This window comes from Lotus japonicus, chromosome 4, assembly GCF_012489685.1.
Source record: "Lotus japonicus ecotype B-129 chromosome 4, LjGifu_v1.2".
In the NCBI taxonomy this organism is placed as follows: domain Eukaryota; kingdom Viridiplantae; phylum Streptophyta; class Magnoliopsida; order Fabales; family Fabaceae; genus Lotus; species Lotus japonicus.
In genome coordinates, this window is record NC_080044.1 from 46,659,800 (window position 1) to 46,679,590 (window position 19,791).

Consider the following 19,791-nt stretch of genomic DNA (forward strand, 5'->3'; position numbering starts at 1 on the left):
TTGATTTTATCTTTATTTATTTATTTATTTCTAGAGTATTAATTAAATTATTTTGTATTTTTAGTGAATTTTTCTGATTTTTATTTTATATGCACAATATTTTTTTATTGATCTCACCTTGCTTATGTTAGTCACTAAGACTATGTTTGTATAAATGTTCACATACATTCAAATGCACCTATATATCAATCTTTGTTAGTAGTACATGCCTCAAATTAAAGTACGTACTTATGGCCATTAACCTTAAGATTTGGATAACACACTACAGTAAGATTTGGTTAGCCTAATTCATAAGCTTACAACATCAAAGAAACTTGTGAAGGTCCATTGAAGTGAAGGTCCATGTTGTTTTTGAAGCATATATGATATGAGGTTTGTCATGGTTGAGATGAAGAAGAGAGAAATAGAGAAAATTGTGTGAGAATTTTGGAGATAGAGAACGTATGAAGGTTTTTTTGCTCTTCTAACCCTTTTTATTTTCTAATATAGATTGATATTGATACTCTATATAAAAAACAATATTTTTTAGGAAGATTTTTTAACAGAAACTATCTAACAAAGATACATAAAAACAAACAACCTAAATCCTAATCAAATCTAAAATTTAAAAAGGTACTAAATAAATATAGATAAAAACTATCAAAATCTAGCAAATCACAATAAAAACTCATAAAATTATGAATTAATTAAGAATCCGAAAATTCAATAAAAATACCATAAAAATTAATTAATGCTCTAAAAATAAATTAAAAATAAATTAATATTAAATCAAGAAATAAACAACCTAAATCCTAATCAAATCTAAAATTTAATGTGGCAAATAGGGCCAAGGTGGAAAAGCTGATGTGTAAATTATTAAATGATAATTAATAGGTGGAAAAGCTGACGTGTAAATAATTAAGTGAGAATTAATCTCAGAGCGACACGTCACTAACTTGGCCTGTGAGAGCGACACGTCATGCTAGAAGTTGTTCTTTTCTAATATATATAGATAGATTACATTATTTTCATTTTGTCAAGTATTCCATTGAAACAATGACAAATAGTCTTTATTTATAAAAATAATTGATATTTATTAAGACTTAATTGTTAAATTTTAAAAAAATTAAACACATGTCCCTACATGATTGAAGAACTTAATGGAATGGATATAAAGAACTTGACGTAAGTTTTATCCTATTTTTTAACTACCATGAACAAGGGCGAGTTGCAAACTGAAGAAGGTTAGCTATGTTTTTGATATGCATGCCATGAAGAATATTCAATTTTGAAAAGTAAAAGTAAATGAGATTAATTTCTTTTCTTTTCTAACTTTTAGTAATAAAGTAAAAGAAATATTTAAAAAATCAAGAATTTTATTTGGTAGTGATTTGAATTTGGTATTGCAATAATATGATATAAAATATGAATTAAATTCTAAATTTTATGAGTGAGGGTCACACAAAACCAACATCATTAAGGCCACAGGTTCTGACCGAATCTCTTTTAATGCTTGTGACCCCCTTAGTATTGTGTGCTTGCTGTGGTGCCTCCTCACAGTTGGAGGTGTGGTACCTCCGTCTCGTTGGACCAGTAGAATATAATCACTTATTAAATGAGGTGACTTTTCTATTTTCGTGATAATGTTTTCCTAATATTTTTGTTTTTAAAAATAAAAGTTTTATTATTTGCTAAATGGCCCCTTACTTTATTAGTTACCTTAGTAAAAGTGAGATTTATCCTCTTTAAAAAAAAAAGATTTATCCTAATTCTTAGTAACTGTTCAAGTGTTGTTCTTCTTGAGACCTTTCCCCTCAGTTCTTCTTCTTCTTGAATCTTGAGAGAGACCCATGGAGAGGTCCGCCACCGCCAGCCCATCCATTGTGACGAACGAGATCCGCTGTTTGCCGACCACAATCTAACCATCTCGTTCTCATTCGCGCATCCCATATTCTCTCTCTTCCGCCGTCAGATTCCGTTGACGACAGAGTTGCGGCCTCATAGAGGACCTTGCGCTGGTGGTGGAGTTGGCAAAATAGAGCTCCTCGACAAGGACAGAAGAGAGAGACTGGCGAGGCTTGTCGAAGGTTGAGAAGGTATCGGCGACGAAGTGGTCGATGTTGGTGATTTGGACGACGCTGAGCTCGCGGAGTCGGAAAGATAAAGTGGTTGTTTGGCCTCTGTTGTTCGCTTGGGATTAGGATTTGTCTCGGCTGGGGTTGGTGGTTCACTGATGGTGGAGGATGCGGCGCCGCTGAGCACGCCATCACCAAACCATTGCTCTTGACCCGTGGATTTGTTTGGATTTGAATCACCTTCCAATTTCGAACAAACCTTGTTCTGTGTCAAAGTTTTCACCAGTCATTGGGTGGGTTTTTGTGGCCATATTGGTTCTGTTCATTTTGCTTTTACAGGTTTGGCAGTCTTAAAATGCAGTATTTTTCCTTCTTTTTCTGGTTTGTAGGATTCTGTTGAATTATTGTCTTGTTGCTTGGGATGAATGTGTGTTGGGTTTATACTGTCTTTGGTTAGTTGTGTTTTTCTGTTCTACTCTAGTTGACAATTAAGTTCCATTTAGCTAAAACTTACATCTTTTAGTTCAAATCTTGTTCTTATGCTTAGGATAGGAAGCATATGTTGGTACAAAAATCATAGTTATCATTTAGCTCCATTTCTGTGAAGTAGCATGTATGTAGGAGTAACCCATCACTCATTGCTCTATTTAATCTGTGCATAACTTGTTTAAATCATTCCATTGGATGGATGTACCCTAAGTATAGAATAAAATGAAGTTGTGTGGATTTTTCTCATGATTGGCAAGTGTTGTGCCAAGAGAGATAATTCTTAGTTTAATTCAGTGCTTATGTTTAGCTTGACTTGTAGAATTGAACTAAATAGTTTATTTTGCTCTCTGAATCCTCTTTGGGCCCAGGTTGTGTTAGTGGTTTAATTCATAATGTTGGTTTCTAGTCAAGATTTCTCAAAGTCTTGGTTCTTCTATATTCTTTTGGCTGCTTTGGCTGAAAATGAAGCCTGGAATTGCACACTCTCACTAATATGTTGCAGGAGGCTTTTTTTCAAGGTTTTGTTTCAAATGGCATCACTTGGATTAAATTTGCATGCACATCATATGGTATGGACAGACTAAATTTTGAGAGCATGTGCTATAGTGCTATTTTTCCAGTGACCCATGGTTTGCAATTTTGATACACATATTTAATTTCAGATAAAATTATCATGTTTAGTAACAAATTTTGAAACAAGTCTGTGTATACGAAACATGATTTGGCTTATACATGTGAGATATGGTCTCATGCTTGATGCACACAAGCTGTTCGATGATATTTCTGAGAGATGTGGTTTCATGCACACAAGTTGTTTGATGATATTCCTGAGAGATGTGGTTTCCTGGATGACTGTGATGGGTAGACTTGTGGGACTCTGGGAATTGCTTTGAAGCTTTTGGGATGTTTTCGTGTGTGGGGAGAGTTTAATGATGGTAGACAAATTCGGGTGGGAGTAAAAATTCATTCGTGTGCTTTGAAGAAAGGAGTGGGTGGATAGTTTTGTTGCTTCTGCACTGATTAAACAATTGTGGCGGTTAGTTATGTGGCACAGAATTGTAAAACTATCTCTGCGCAATTAGTGGCGGTTAAAGGCCGCTAGAAACTGACCTCTAACCGCGATCATATTTTTGCCAGAATAATTTCAAATAATTTGTTTTTCCTACAAAAGGCAAATAAATAATTTAGTTAAGTTTATTCACGTATATTATATTATATGTTGTATTAACATATTATATATCTAATATAATATTTATATATTAGAGTATTAAAAAATGATAATTAAATTTTTACTTAGATTTTATGATGAAATAATTTAAGTTTAAACATGAGCAAGCTAAATATTTTGCAATTACTAATATGGTGTTAATCTAGTGGTAAACAAGCTCTCCTTGTAAATGTGATATCATAAGATTGAACCCTGTGAAATCATTTGTCGAGAGAGACCACCACTGTATCCCTTAACCTGTGAATGACAAAAAATAATAAATAATAATTTACAAGTATTATTGAAAAGTAATGTTGAGGCTATAAACAACTTAAAAATGGTCAAAATAATTCATTTATATATTCCTTAGGTCAGAGACTCGTATTGGATCATCCTTCATTGAGTCAACCCTTCCTTATCATGTCCAGTAAAGGTAAAAGTTACTATTGGTTTTGGGAAATTTAAAGAAAGACCATATTGGGCCTCATAAGGAAGAGTGGCCCAACATGAGTCTCCGTGATGGGGAAGCCGAAGAAAGACATTATTGGACCTTATTGGGCCTCATAAGGAAGAGTGGTGGCCCAACATGAGTTCCAGTGATGTGGAAGTCGAAGAAAGACCTTATTGGACCTTATTGGGCCTCATAAGGAAGAGTGGTGGCCCAAATAGAATCCAGGTGATGGGGAAGTCCAATGAAGACCATATCGTGCCTCATAAAGAAGAGTACCCAACATGAGTCCCGGTGATGGGAAAGTCGAAGAAAGACCTTATTGGACATCATAAGAAAGAGTGATGGCCCGACATGAGTCTCAGTGATGGGGAAGTCAAAGAAATACCTTATCGGCCCTCACAAGGAAGAGTGACCCAACATTAGTTCCGATGATGGAAAAGTTGAAGAAAGACCTTATTGGATCTTATTGGGCCTCATAAGGAAGAGTAGTGGCCCAACATGAGTCCCAATGATGGAGAAGTCGAAAAAATACCTTATTGGGCCTCATAAGGAAAAGTGATGACCCAACATGAGTCCGGTGATGAGGAAGCTGAATGACAACCGTATTGGGCCTCATAAGGAAGAGTGGCTCAATATGAGTCCCGGTAATGCGAAAGTCAAAGAAAGACTTTATTGGACCTCATAAGGAAGAATGGTGGCCCTACATGAGTCCAAGTGATGGGGAAGTCGAAGAAAGGCATTATTGGACCTTATTGGGCCTCATACGGAAGAGTGGTGGCCCAACATGAGTCCAAGTGATGGGGAAGTCGAAGAAATACCTTATTGGGTCTCATGAGGAAGAATGACCCAACATTAGTCCCGGTGATGGGAAAGTCGAAGAAAGACCTTATTGGACCTTACTGGGCCTCATAAGGAAGAATGGTGGCCCAACATGACTCCTAGTTAGTCATGAACCCAATTAATATTATGTTTTGACAATTGATTATTAAAATTATTTCTAGCTTAGTGGTTGTAAGAAATGTATGTGTCTTAGGGGTCCCTGGTTCGATCCTTCGTGGCTAACTTTTTTAATATCAAGCGTTACCCTTCAATGATATTCACACAGGCAGAATGAAGGCATCTAGCCAAGTGCATCAACAAACCAATATCTTGAGCAGCTCAACTAAGTGCTTATCTAATGGGATAAAAATTTCACATTGTTCATACATGATAATATTTCTACCACAGCATGTTCAACATGTTAACAGCAGAAATAGTGATTAAACTGAAAAGGGGAAGAAAAATCTGCATTCTTGTTGGATATTTCCACTGTCCAATTGTGTTTATCATCACTTCCCCGTGTTCATCATCAAAGTTATGTTGTCTCCTTTGAGAAGGATCCTCCCTAATGTCTTTCTGCTATTTTTCTTGACGTTTACTTCTTCAGCATCATCCATAACCAAATTCATGTATTCAAAACCAATGATACTGCCTTCAATCAAATAAACAAGATCTGATATCAAATAAAGCAAAGAATACAGATTGAGTCATCAAAGAATGAAAGACATAACCTTTCCTCTTCGCACCCACACCATCCCACATAAACATGGAGTGAATTAACAGAGAAGGAGGAGCAGAAATTAAAGGAAAACAAGATAAACTGAGATTAAATCCACCACCTGCATGTTAATTAATTTCAAACATCACACAAAAGGTCGTGTTTCTTGATGGTGAAATTCATCATTTGTGATTGTGATTCTCTGCAAAATTTATTGAAAATTGCTACCTAAAAACTCTTTCCAAGGCAATTTTCTCAAAATCAAATCAAATCTTACACGCAGATTTTGAAATTTGAATCAATAATAGAAAAATTCACAAAACATAGATTTGTGTCCCATGAATTTCAATCAATGAATTACCCAACAGAAGAGAAAAATTACTCACCGAAAGCAGGGATCCCTATAATTTGTGCGCTGTTGAGAGGAGGCAGAGCCAGGGATTCTTTAGTGAACGAAAACAAACAAGAATGAAATGCTGTTAGCAAAGTAACAAATTGAGTAACTGAGTGAATCGATCGTAACTGACAAGTGAGAATCGAACCTGAGCAGACAAATTTGGGAGCGGTGGAGGGGCAAACGGAAGAGAGTGAGAGGAGCCTCGTCGTGTTGAGAGGGAAACCGAGGATGACAGGGTCGCAGAGAAGGTGGCAGAAGCAGAGGGAGTCCACGGCGATGGCGATGGCGAAGGAGAAGGCGTCGCAGCACGTGGCAGAAGCAGTGTGAGATTAGGGTTTCATGTGTTGAAGATGAACCAAGAACAACAGAAGATGAACCAGTAATGTATGTTTCAATCTTCAAACTAAATCTCACTCAAGGTAAAAACTCATATTAACCATAGGCAACTTTCTAACAATTGCTAAAAAATCCTTATCAAAATTAATATCACAAGTTATTTCGAATTTATAGAAAAAAACGGAAATTGATGGAAAATAAAAAATCTGGTATAATAATTGCCACATGTCACATTCCTATTTGACAAACCACATGGAGGCACCACACCCACATTTTCCCACCGGCACCACAGAATTCACCATTGTTAAATTGCTACTTTTGCATCATGGTTAGAAAGGCTGGGCTTCCTAATTTGGTTCCATAATTTTGAAGACATGAAAATCTACAAATAAGTTATATCCTATCAATCTAGATTAATATTTTAGCCTTAAAAATTAGCCAGCCATTTACTCTGTACACTAGGGGAAGAAGCTAAGCCAAATTTTGAGATAGCCCAAATTTTCCAGAAAAAAAAAACTACTTCTCTATATGAGTACTTTTCTGTGGGCACAAATCTAACAAATCATATTTAGGCACAATCAATTATGTAATTATATAAACCTCATTAAAATAAAAAAATTTAAAAACATGTAATATTTTCCCTAAGCGAGAATCACCTAAAATGAGATTATTTATAACTTACGAGTCTTAGACAACCACTTCCAATTTCATATTTTGTTAGTTACAAAAAGTTGATAATTTTTTTTGAAAAATCCGTTTGTGTGACTGATAAACAACTAATCAGTCTATTTAAACTGATTTAATTTTTTTCAGAAAAAAGTTAGATTATAAAATAATAACCATACATAAATATGTGTTTAATTGTATATATTTGATTTGATTGAGATGCGTATATACTCCTGCAACACTGCAAAATTTTCCAAAAAGATTTACATATTCTTTCTTTTTGTTCTTTTAAAATGCACCACTTCTGGATAATTCCAAAAAGAAAACAATTACGCCTTTTGGAAATTTTTTTGACTGGCCAATAGAAATAAGACATGTCAAGACTAATGGCTCAAGAGCCAATCATAAACAGCCACATCAGCATGAACACACGTGCACCCGACCGATAGCAACAACAACACACACATATACGAAGCGGTAAACAAAAACACACACATACATATGACTCTGAATCAGACTTGATCATCGCTCATGGCAATCGTTCGATGACCCAGATCGGAGACTGCTTTCATTTCGCTACCAAATTGTTCCGTAAGCTGGTAAGCATGATGCATCATCTCTCTTTCTCAGGGCTAGTTAGTTGAATTGAATTGAATCATCAGGTGCATTTTTCACTTTTTCACCATTTCATTTTGATTGGTTTGATTTTGATTTTCTTAATGGGTAACCACTTCTGGGTTTGTAATCTAGTTGGTTCTGCACATGAGTAATCAGAGAAGAGAATGAGATAGAAATGCACCCATGGGTAGTTGGGTTAGTGAACTAAACCACATAATCAAAATTCACATTAGCAAAGTGTTTTGGGGATTTAGGGGTTTTAGTTTTACCTGTTTGCCAAGCTTTACTGTGTTATAAAGTTCCAAACTTGCAGGCTGGTTATGTTTTTGTTTTCATTTGATTTTTTTTTTTGAGTAATCAGAGAAGAAAATGAGATGAAAATGCACACATGGGTAGTTGGGTTAGTGGACTAAACCACATGATCAAAATCTACATTAGCAGAGTGTTTTGGGGTTTAGGGGTTTTACCTGTTTGCTGAGCTGTGCTGTGTTATAAAGTTTCAAACTTGCAGGCTGGTTATGTGTTTTCATGGGGTTTTTTGTTCTCAGGGTTATTAGGTTCTGCTTCCATTTTTCCCAACTCATCAGTTGAAATTATGATATACATTTTATTTTTGCTCATTCTACTTGGGTAGCTTAATCTGCTGTCAAAATGCCAATAGCTGAAATATAACCTGTGAAGATTTCACCTTATGACGTGATTGAATAACTAAAATGCATTTTTTGTTTCATTTAGTCTGGAACTTTTTTTGTAAGTTGCTTGTTTGATTGGCAGTAGCTTCTGATGATTGGGGAGTGATAAGAGGGATAAGTTGATAGGCAAAAGATTATGAGAGCAAAAACACTGTTAGTTTGATATGGAAGCTAATACTATTTTGTAACTTTTGACTTCTGTTTGATGCTGAAACCTGAACTTGGCAATTCATTGCTCAAAAGTTTGTTAAAAGAAGATATGATGGCTAGCATTGGGATCAAACCAATGCTGAATTGATTACACGAGAATTGATTACATAGTGGAATTGATATAAATTCTTTAATAAAAGCTGAATTGATTGTTGGTGATTTTGTTCCAGATAAACAATAGATCTCCAGGAACTTCAAAGAATCCCTGTTGTTCCATGGCTGCACCGTTTTTCTCGACGCCTTTTCAGCCTTATGTTTATCAGGTACTTGCTGCAATTATTTTCCTTGAGGGTAACAAAAATGATTTTAAACTTTTATTGGCTTCAATCATTTGCTTTCTGTTAACCTAGATTCTGGAACTGCTTGGGTGAGTTTGAATACTAAATTTGGACGCATTGATGACTTATCAGCTAGGAACTATTTTGTAAAATTGAAGTGTCCCAGAAGATTGACTTTGATGTTTAGTGTAGTCTTAAGCTATGTTTAAATTGATAAACGGGTGTGTTTTATTTTCATGCATACTTTTCTAAGGGAAAAAGCTGCCCTTCTTAGTGTGAGGAGGATAAGAAGGTAAGGAGAAGCTAACCTTTTAAATAACCAGCAAACTAGATGCATGACAATGGGTAATCCTGAGTAGTAATCGTAACACACAAATTTAAGAAAAAGGAGAGCTTTTCTTGTTACTTTTACTCATATTCATATATCGATTGTGATACCCTAAATGTTATCGGTTTCTGAGCATTGTTTGTAAAGTGTGTCTTAGTGCCCCTCAACTATTTATGAGATCGCATTCATCATTGAAAGAGAAAAAGAACAAGAACAAAATACCTGATAATTATCTCAATATCCTTCATAATCTCATGATGATTTCTTTTTTCATGTAATGCTGTTTTAGAGCCCGCAAGATGCAATCATAGCTTTTCAGATTTTAGGGGGCGAAGCTCAGGTCGTTCAGGTATATATGACCATCCTTAATTTAAACTGTTAACTTCATTTTTGCTTTTCATTTTATATTATCCACAATTGTGTAACATCATACTTCATTTGGTTCTTGCAACACAGATTATGTTGAAGCCAGAAGAGAAAATCATCGCAAAGCCTGGTAAGTTGGTGGGCACTTTTATTCATGGGTCTTTGTAGTTTTCACTGACGATATTTCTAGTCAAACTTCATATGAAGTTTTGTGCTCTGTCCTTTTGAACTGTAAATACAGAACATATGTTTGAATATGATGTTGATGTAAACATGTTTCATGATGTTTATGTTTATGTTTTCCATAGGTAATGATTAATTTGCAATGGAGGGCTTGGGTCAATTATGTTTCCTGATGTTTCTATTTAACATTGCCTATACTTGTGAATAGTTATGACACTTGAGCATCAACTGTTTGCTATACCTATGTTTAATTGTCTTTTTTGATATAAATAAATTGTTCTAATTTGCTTAAAATCTTAAGTTTAAATGATTTCCTTGACGGACAATAATCACTAATAATTTATTCCCTTATAAAAATACTAATAATCCTCTTGTTTTTAAATTCCTCTTGTGACTTTTTGGTTCACAAGCTTGCCAGTAAGCACGTTTGTGATTCTTTTATTTCCTCCCTCATTCTTGAATGGGAAGTGTCATCAAGTATGAGATAATCAGAATCTGAAGTAACTTTTATGGCGTGTCGATATTTGCTGATAATTTCTTTTGGTGTTTTAATAATTATAACCCTAATTTTGATGAATCATGAATGCACTATGTATCTATGCATGCATGCAGATACATCCACAAAATACACACATTTGTTTCTACATGCATACATAACTCACAGTTTGAATTTGCGGATAACACCTATTAATATTTTAATTGAATATCTATGCTATTGCAACTGTAGGTTCAATGTGCTTTATGTCTGGATCCATTGAAATGGTAAATGCCTACCTTCCACAGAATGAAGTAGGCATTTGGCAGTGGTTATTTGGCAAATCTATAACTAGCATCCTTCTTCGCAATTCCGGACCAAGTGATGGATTTGTTGGAATTGCTGCACCTTATTTTGCACGAATCCTCCCGGTTTGTACTTCTGTCCAAATCAGTTAAATGATGGGCTGTTACTTATCATTTTTTTTTAAATCGAGAAATTCATCATCTTAATTCTAAAATGTATAGTTATATCTATCTGACTAAATTTCTTTTTATGTGACTGTGTTGATCAAATACAGATTGATTTAGCAATGTTTAATGGAGAGATTTTGTGCCAGGTATAATTAATTTGTTTGTAGCTGTTGTTTGGTTTATTTTAGATACTAAAATTTGATTTTTGTGGGCTACTGTTTTCTTTTCTAATCTGAGAGCCAGAATACAAATATAACTTTGCTTTGAATTTTCTGTAGCCAGATGCATTTCTTTGCTCTGTCGGTGATGTGAATATCAGCAACACAGTTGATCAGAGGGGGCGGAATGTTGTTGTTGGTGCTGAGGTGAGATATTTTAGATACTTGGGATGTTTCCTTTTCTTTTGTCTTTGTTTCTAAGTATGTATCACGTGCATGGTAAGAAACCTTAAACTTTTTATAATATTCTTTTCTTTTGATAAATTTGATCAAATGGACAATGTACTTACACTCCAAGATGTTGCAAACTGCATAAGCTGCACTGATTATATTGAATTGTTGCTTATACCAAAAGGCATTATGTTCCTACTTGTCCATGTTTTGGGGACTGATGCACAATTTCCTGTTCATATATCAAACAAATTTTTAACTTTTTGCATTAGTTATTGTGTGGTTTGACCATATAATGGACCACGATATACAGCACATGATTTCTGTGTTTCTAATTTTTTTTATGAGTTTACTCAAAATCACTGTAAAATTTGTTATAACCACTTCCCTTTCAATATTGAGGTTTTCTATTGGTAAGTAAATGTGGGAATGAGTTGAAGTTTCTTTGTCATTTTCAATATTGAGGTTTTCTATTGGTAAGTAAATGTGGGAATGAGTTGAAGTTTCTTTGTCATGCATATCTCCATATCATTTGTCTAAGACCATGTATATATTATTAGGGATTCTTGCGGCAGAAGCTAACTGGTCAAGGGCTTGCATTCATACTAGCTGGTGGATCTGGTATACTTTGTAATTGCTTTGTGTTTTTTTAGGCTTCCCATTTAACGCTTTTGTCCATCTCAATCATCTTCCTACTTTTAAATATTATTCTGATTTAGGTCTATGTTTGGAGTATTTTTAGTTTTTCTTTATCATTATAGTCTTTATTATTTCTAATTGGAATGCTCTGTTGGATTCTGTTTGTTGTTAGTTGTACAGAAAAATCTTGAGATTGGTGAAGTTCTAGCTGTTGATGTTTCTTGCATTGTTGCTGTTACGAGTACAGTCAATGTCCAAATAAAATATAATGGCCCTGCAAGAAGGACAATGTTTGGAGTAAGTAGCTTGCATATCTGAACTCCTGTTTAAGTTCCCTAGTAAACACTGTTATTATTAAGTACTCTTTTAATGTGGGCTCAAGAACGGTGCATGTTTAATGTAGTAGAAACTATGAATTGTTAGGTAAAAGATAGTAATTCATATTTTAAATTTTTGTTCTCATTGTGGCTTGTGACCAATGGAGTTTGCACTTTATAAATTGAGTGGGTTACTCACAAGGGAAGTAATTCCTTAATGATAGGATTCGATTCCAAGTCTTTACGCTCATTGCTAAAGAATTTAAAAGCTGAACTTCTATAGTTACCTTGATTTTTTTAGCAGATATGTTGGTGGGAGTTTACATTACTTAGCGGATGTACTTAGTTTTAGTTTATGAATTATGCTGATTTTGCTGGGGTTTCTCTGCCTTGTTAGTGCAGCTTGTTAGTTTTCTTTCCTTTTTGGATCTCAACCCTCTTGTCTACCATAAAATTGTGCAAGTGGTAGCCTTGATGAGAAAATAAAAAGTACAAAATTTGTTAAGGTCTTCACTTAGGTGATTCAGGCATGTTTGGTGAAGACTTGTAGAAGCTCCAATGATGAGGGTAAACTAAGGAAAACTGTTAATCAAAAGAATAATTTAGATTTAAATAGTCTGACATTAAATGATTTGTGAACATTATGACACATCATTTAAATAGTTTTCATGCCATATCTTTAACATGCGTCTTAATGTGGTGTATATGGTCGTGATCTTGAAATTGCAGGGTGACAATGTGGTGACCGCTCTTCTAACTGGACCAGGCATGGTGTTCATACAAAGCTTACCTTTTCAGCGACTCTCTCAGCGAATTGCTAGGTAACACTGTCTTAGACCATGAAAAAACATCAATTAGTTAGTTAGTTAGTTACTGTCTATAACTGTTAATTGGGTAGTTTTAGATTCAGTTATACTAGTTTGTGTGGAGTTTATTATTTAGTTAGTAGTTTTGTTATTATGTATATAAATACGTACCTGATCAATGAAATAGCTAAGCTTTCAATTTATTTCACCAACACTGTGATCCAGTAACAAAGTGAAATTACATTATCAGTTGAATAAATGATACACTCTTCATGCTACATCTTCTGCTTGCATGTTCATTTTTCTGTTTCTCTCCCTATGGATTTTCAAGTGATTTTATAATATAATTATTTTTCCTGCTTTTTCAGGGCGGTGACATCTCCAAACATGAGGGAAAATCCCAAGTTTTTTATACAGATTGCTGTCTTCCTTTTTCTGGCGTATGTTGTCATTGTATCTTCATTACTATTGACAGATGTATGAATATTCACTTTATCTTTTTTTTTGTACTTTTTACTTTTCTCCTGTTTTACCATTATAGAGGGGAGAGGTAGGGGAATTTTTTTTTAGTGTCTTGGATTCGTTGGCTAGTACAGATTTCTTTCGGCAGATTTTCTACCAATTAGAACAAAAATGCGGATTATATTATTGTCTAATATATCACCAAAATATAATATATCTGAACTCTACAACTACAAGTGTGCTCATTTATGTTTGCCAATAATATCCTTGTTTGACAACGTAGTAACTTCATAAATTGTCTAGACCAATCTAATTTTTTCCTTGCAACTTATTGCAGTAATCCGATAATTGTGCATATTGCTTTATGCCCTCCATGATGTCCTTTGCAATTTGCCATGCTCTATATGCTTTAGGTTGAGTCACATCACTCAATAGTATTAGTGAAACCATTGCTTAGTTAAGAAAATGTTTTTACAAGTTAAGAAAATGTTAAGTGATGATGTAGATGACTCATACTATTACACCGTCAATGATAAATAGATAGAGACAAAAAAAAAATAGAAATTTTCTCTTTTAAGGTTTTAATTGATAAAACTTGTTTTCTAGGGACTAAATTGATAAAATGTATATTTTTAGATGACTAAAATAGGGCTTTATCAAATTTATAAGGATTTAATTGATAAAACTTGTTTTATAGGGGCTAAATTGATAAAATATATATTTTTAGATGACTTAAATAGAGTTTTATTAAAAAAAATTAAGGCTTAAAATTGACTTATTATCTATGAAAGGCTTTTTTAAGGCTTCACATGACATTTTTGAAGGTATGGACAAACTTGTGAAGATAAGAAAAAGGGGATAAAATGTTGAAGAGGAAGGAGGTGGAGAGGTAGGAATAATTAGGATTAAGATCGACTGAAAAAAGGTGAATTATATAGAGGTTTAACCTTAGGTAGTGTTTGGCCCAGCTTATTTCTAACTTATAAGTTACTTTTAAGTAAAAGTTGGGCCAAACAGATTTTACAATAAGTTCTAAAAATTTAAGTAACTTATTTTTTTTACAAAGAAAATATTGAAAAGGAGCTTTTAAGTCAAAGAAAAAAAAGGGAGCTTTTTTGAAAAAGACGCAGCTTATTGTTCTCTCGTTCGACCCTATGCTGATATGATAGAAAACAGATTGACCTTATTCTTGCTTCTCCCAATTTTCTTTTTCTTTCTGTCTCCTCCTTCCTGCTTCCAAGATAGTTTACCCTCTTCTTCTCCTTCCTGCTTCTATGCCCCATGTTACTCCATCTATATTTCTTTGTGACTTCAAGTTAGTTTTTTTGAGAACTATATGAGTTTCATCAAAACGTTGAAAGCAGAGACCAAATGAACTGAATCGATGACCAAAATTGTATAGAACGGATTCATAAAATCATTGCTTCATCGTTCACCATGGTCGTCTGTTATGTTTAAGGGGAAAAAAGGAAAATTTCACCTAAATTGAAAGGGTACCTGAGTTGAAATTTTCACCTAAAATTCCCTAATTTTATTTATTTATTCAAGCTTCCTTACTTTACTTGCGTGTCGGCACCTTCAGTCTTGATTTCTCCTATCTTGAATTTGGTCATAATCGTGCTCTAGGTTTCATACTTTCATAGTTTCATTCATTTCATAGCTTGTACAGGTTTTGACCTAAAAAAAACTCATTGTACAGGTTGAAAGGTAAAAATAATTTTTGAAAAATTCAAATTTTTAATTTTTAATTTTTTTACAACCCTTAAGTCAATTAGATTATTTTCATATTAATTTTCAATAACTACTTTTAAATAAAATCAATGCTTAAAATATCATTTACCAAACAACTTTTAACTTAAAAGTAACTTTCAAACTATAAAAAAATAAAAACAGACAAACAACTTCTATCTTTTTTTAAAAACTCTTATTTTAAACTTTAACTTAAAAGTAACTTTTAAGCTCAAAAAAAGCTGGGTCAAACGCTACCTTAGTATGTCTATATAATCGTAAAAGACTATCTAATGAACCTTTTCAAATTTTATTTTAATAAGTAACTAGGAAGTTGCACGTGCAATGCACGGGTTTCTTGAAAAATATTTACAGTATGAAATTATTTCTTAACATTACATATATTAAAAATTATTTTGAAAACAATAGTAAAGAACTTAACAAATTGTGGATACATTATATACAATATACTAATATTTAGGTATTTTAAAGTAAAAATATTGTTCTACTTGTAATTTCAGATCAACTTACTTATATTAAAAATTGCTATAAAAATATAAATATCAGGTTGTTTTAATTTGAGAGATTTTCTTTAACATTTTTCTTTAAGGAATGAAAGAGATGCAGAAATATAAAATTGTAAAATTGAAATAATTAAAAAGTGGTGATGTGCCTGAATTTGAGACTGAGTTTTTAGCTATAATTCTTCTCTAATCAGAATGAGGTATATCTACTTTATTATATAACAGGTTAATTTCATATCAATTGACTAATATTCAAAATTGCTATAAAAATATAAATGAAAATTGAGTTTATGATGGAGAAAATAAAGGTAACTTGAATTTAAAAATATCAGGTTGTTTAAATTTGAGAGATAAGAAATCTGGTCAAGAGAGGGGTGGTACTACATGATTGTTGTGTGCTTTGTGATACAAGTCCCTCTGAAACAATAGATCATGTTCTCCTACACTGTGAATGGACTCAAAGGTGTTGGTTTTCGTCGCATTTGAGTTTTAGATCAGCAGAGATACCAGACATACGGTGTTGGTTTGCAGATTTAATGTTGCAGCATGATGATGCCCTCGCTGCCTCGTTTGCCATGTTGCTTTGGGCTATATGGAAGCAACGTAACAAGGTAATGTTCAATAACGCAGAAGCTGACTTGTTTGGCACACATAGAATGGCAGTCGAGCTCTTGAGTGAGTGGCAACAAGCGGGACACAAAGGGTCAGAACAAAGGTATGCACAGGATGATAACTCAACAGCTTCAATTGTGGGATGGAAAACGCCACCTGTTGGTGCTATGAAGATCAATATTGACGCTGGATGGACAGGAAACGACGGGTTGGGCATGGCAATGGTGATACGGGATCATGAGGGAACTTGTATGTATGCTGAGACAGCCTTTCTTGAGAACCGATTAGAACCGACAATGGCGGAAGCAACAGCTCTTAGGTGGGCACTTAATCGTGCTCAGGCTTTGGAGTTGGATAATATAATCTTTGAATCTGATGCTTTGACGGTGGTTAACAACTTTAATAGTGGCCGGGGAAGGGCAGAGCTGGAACCAATTCTACAAGACTGTCGGATGCTTGCAACACAGTTTTCTGTTTTTAGACTTCAACATGTTAAAAGGGATGCCAATAAAGTAGCTCATATCCTAGCTTCAATAGCGGCAGAGTATCCTAGCCATTGTTGGTGGGATAATTTCCCTTCTCAAATTCAAGCTGCGCTTTTAGCAGATGTATTTTCAGTTATCATTTAATGAAGTTACATTTCCCATCAAAAAAAAAAATTTGAGAGATTTTCTTTAACATTTTTCTTTAAGGGATGAGAGAGAATGCGGAAATATATAATTGTAAAATTGATATAATTAAAAAGTCATGACGTGACTGATTCTGAGAGTGAGTTTTTAGCTAGAATTCCTCTCTAATCAGAATGAGGTCTCTAATTTATTTATATAACAGGGTTGATTTTTAAAAAAGTTATTGTAAACCTTGAAAATTAATGAGTACCCCAACCACTATCAAGCACCACTCACTACTGCCACCACTACATGACATCCTTCGTTGTCGCTTAACCCCTTCCACCATCATCATTGCCATCCTTCGTTGTAGCAGTGGTTTGGTTTCAGATGTCTACATCATTTGTGTAGTCGATCGAATTTGACCACTAACGAGAAAAGTCTTTCACTTTCACATTTATGTTTGAAACATATTTGAACCCACACTTTTGGCTTTTACGTCGTGCTTTACCAATTCTTTTGATAACTAAGAGTGCTAATTTTTATTTGGAGAGACAAATCGCTATCATTCTTCTTTTTTCTTTATTATATGGTGTTACCTTTCTACTACTTTTAAAGATGATGTTTTCTAGTTTCTACTACTTCTTAAGATGATGCTATTGCTTTTTCTAATTTATTATGACATTTTATTGTCATTCTAGTGGCGGTGAGGTATCATCATATCATACACTTTATATTATTTCTGAAACCAAAAAGTGGCAACTCCGACAAGTGTCACCCCCTCACTTTATGCATTTTTTCATAAGTTTTCTCTCTCATACTATAATTAGTAGATAGATGATGTCATATTTATATTTTCTGATTTTTTAGAAAATTAAATAATAATTCCATATTTTCAAAAATAATCAATTTATTAATATTTCATTTAATGGTTATTAATAACATTAGAATAATTAACAAAAGTCAATTGTGATTTTTTTAAAAATATATACTGTATTGATTTTTGTTGACATTTAATGATTTTTAATGACATTAGAATAATTAATAAAAATCAATTGTGATTTTTCTACCATTAAGATATATATGCTGATAAAGTCTTTTTTAATGACATTTAATAGTTTTTAATGACATTAGAATAATTAATAAAAGTCAATGGTTATTGTATTTTATGTTTTTGTACATACATATGCAAGATTAAAATGATTTTTATATAATCATCACCAATAATGCTTGCCCTTTTCTCTCCCTATAAAACCTAACACTTTACCTCCTTTCTTGTTTCACTTCTGACCTAGTTCTCTTGGGTGGTCGTCGCGCCGCCCCTGTGCGCGGTGGCAACCCCTTTACTCATTGCCTCGTCCTTTTTCTCTTCTTCTTCTCCACATGTCTGAGATCTCCAGTGACCATGTCCGTGGTGCTTGGCGTCTTGGGGTGGTTCTCTTGCTTTCAATACGGTGGCAGCGGTCGCCCTTGCTGCTCCCCTTCTCGCCACAGCGACAAAGCTCTAGATCGGCCGATATGGGTTGTGCTTGGCTCATCTTTTTCTGTTTCTCCCTTGGGTTGCAGTGACAACGTCATTTTCTTGTGTTTGCACCCCTCCGATGCTCGCCGATCGTCCCTTCCACTCACCACTTCTTATTTGTCGTCGGTAGTGTTGGCTCTAGCTCGGATCTGACTCGTTTGAGTGCGATGATGTTTAGATGGAGGTTGGTGCATGCCATGGGTTTTGGGTCCGGATCTGAACCAGAGTCTGTTGGCGGTGTTGGTGTTGATGGAGATCCGATATAGCGTGGTCGTTCTCTCCTTTCTCGCTTTGTTTTCCCCTTATGGTTTTGCCACCTCGTTGTTGGTGTCCTTGGAACCTAGTTTTGGCTACGTTTGGGTTTGCAAGCGTGTTTTTGATTAAGGAGTTTTCTTGCTAATGGATCTTTGGTGGCGAATCTGGAGCGGTGGTGTTGTGGTCGGCGATGTCGTTCTGGGTTGTCAGTTTTTCGAGGTTGTGACTTTGCTTTGTTTTCATTGTCTGGTATGCTCGTCCGACCGAGTCAACAACGCGCCTGATCTCTTAGGTAGGTTTTTATGATTTCACTTTCTGGTCGGTATCTCGTCCTGATTTGAGTCCCCTCTAACGGTGAGAGGGCTTTGTTTATGTTGGGTTATAAGGCTTATCGCTGCTTCTCGGTACCCATCATTTGCCCTTTCTCGTTTTGTATGTTTAGTGCTTGATCCAAGGTTGAATCCTGGTTGATAATGTTGCTTGGGGTTTATCCTGCAATTTGTGCGCAAGTGTTTATTAGGTGTTGTTTTAAAAGTTTTTTTTTGAGTGTACCAAAAAAAAAGGTTTTTATTTGAGGGTGCACAAAAGCAATTTGGTTTTAGACTTTATTATGTATTTTTAGAGGGGAGTTTGCTCACGCAAGAGCACCTCACACATAACGAATAGCAAGTCGCAGTCCATAACTCAGTCCTTAAAAATTGCGTTGTTTTTTTTTTTTCGAAATCAAATTACGTTGTTTGTTTTTTTGACGTATTTTAGGATTTCGTTTTTGTTTTCAAATGTTTGTATTTTAGGAAAGTATTATTGTTCCATTTAAGGATATTTATTTATAGATTTAGATATATTCATTGATATCTTGAGATTTACTTTTTGTTTACAAGGAAAATATTTATATCTTCAGATCTTCAGATACATACTAATTTATCTTCGGACAAATTTCTTAATTAATTAGTTTAAGGATTTTATCTTATTTTAATTATTTTTCCATATTTTAATATGATATTTGCTAGTGAATTTGTTTCAACTAAAATTAAATTTAGTTTAACATTTATGAAAGTGTGCTTAAAAAAAACATTTATGAAAGTGTTTTAACTTTTAACTCACATCACAATAATGGACTGATAGAATCATTTATAAAAAATAAAGAAAAAAAGTTGTGAAAATTATAA

The 19,791-nt window shown here is 34.2% G+C and overlaps 2 protein-coding genes across 2 annotated transcripts; both read left to right on the forward strand.

Annotated features, from left to right (window-relative positions):
- Window positions 1–7,587: 7,587 nt before the first annotated feature.
- Window positions 7,588–13,609, forward strand: LOC130715343 (uncharacterized). Its single transcript, XM_057565429.1, has 11 exons — window positions 7,588–7,736; window positions 8,828–8,920; window positions 9,553–9,612; window positions 9,720–9,759; window positions 10,540–10,718; window positions 10,868–10,906; window positions 11,039–11,125; window positions 11,710–11,770; window positions 11,961–12,085; window positions 12,835–12,926; window positions 13,280–13,609. Exons 1-11 carry the CDS (start codon window positions 7,683–7,685, stop codon window positions 13,392–13,394), a joined length of 945 nt encoding a protein of 314 aa, XP_057421412.1. The 5' UTR covers window positions 7,588–7,682; the 3' UTR covers window positions 13,395–13,609.
- Window positions 13,610–16,161: 2,552 nt separating this feature from the next.
- LOC130712830 (uncharacterized) lies at window positions 16,162–16,866 on the forward strand. The gene has a single exon (XM_057562649.1). The coding sequence runs from the start codon at window positions 16,162–16,164 to the stop codon at window positions 16,864–16,866; it is 705 nt and encodes a 234-aa protein (XP_057418632.1).
- Window positions 16,867–19,791: the final 2,925 nt, after the last annotated feature.

What these genes read in the sequence shown, in the direction of transcription:
- LOC130715343 (XM_057565429.1), top strand. Translation starts at nt 7,683, where the DNA reads ATGACCCAGATCGGAGACTGCTTTCATTTCGCTACCAAATTGTTCCGT. An exon ending in ATGTTGTTGTTGGTGCTGAG is followed by an intron (nt 11,126 to 11,709) that starts GTGAGATATTTT and finishes ATATATTATTAG; the next exon opens with GGATTCTTGCGGCAGAAGCT. An exon ending in CAAGAAGGACAATGTTTGGA is followed by an intron (nt 12,086 to 12,834) that starts GTAAGTAGCTTG and finishes TTGAAATTGCAG; the next exon opens with GGTGACAATGTGGTGACCGC.
- LOC130712830 (XM_057562649.1), top strand. Translation starts at nt 16,162, where the DNA reads ATGTTGCAGCATGATGATGCCCTCGCTGCCTCGTTTGCCATGTTGCTT.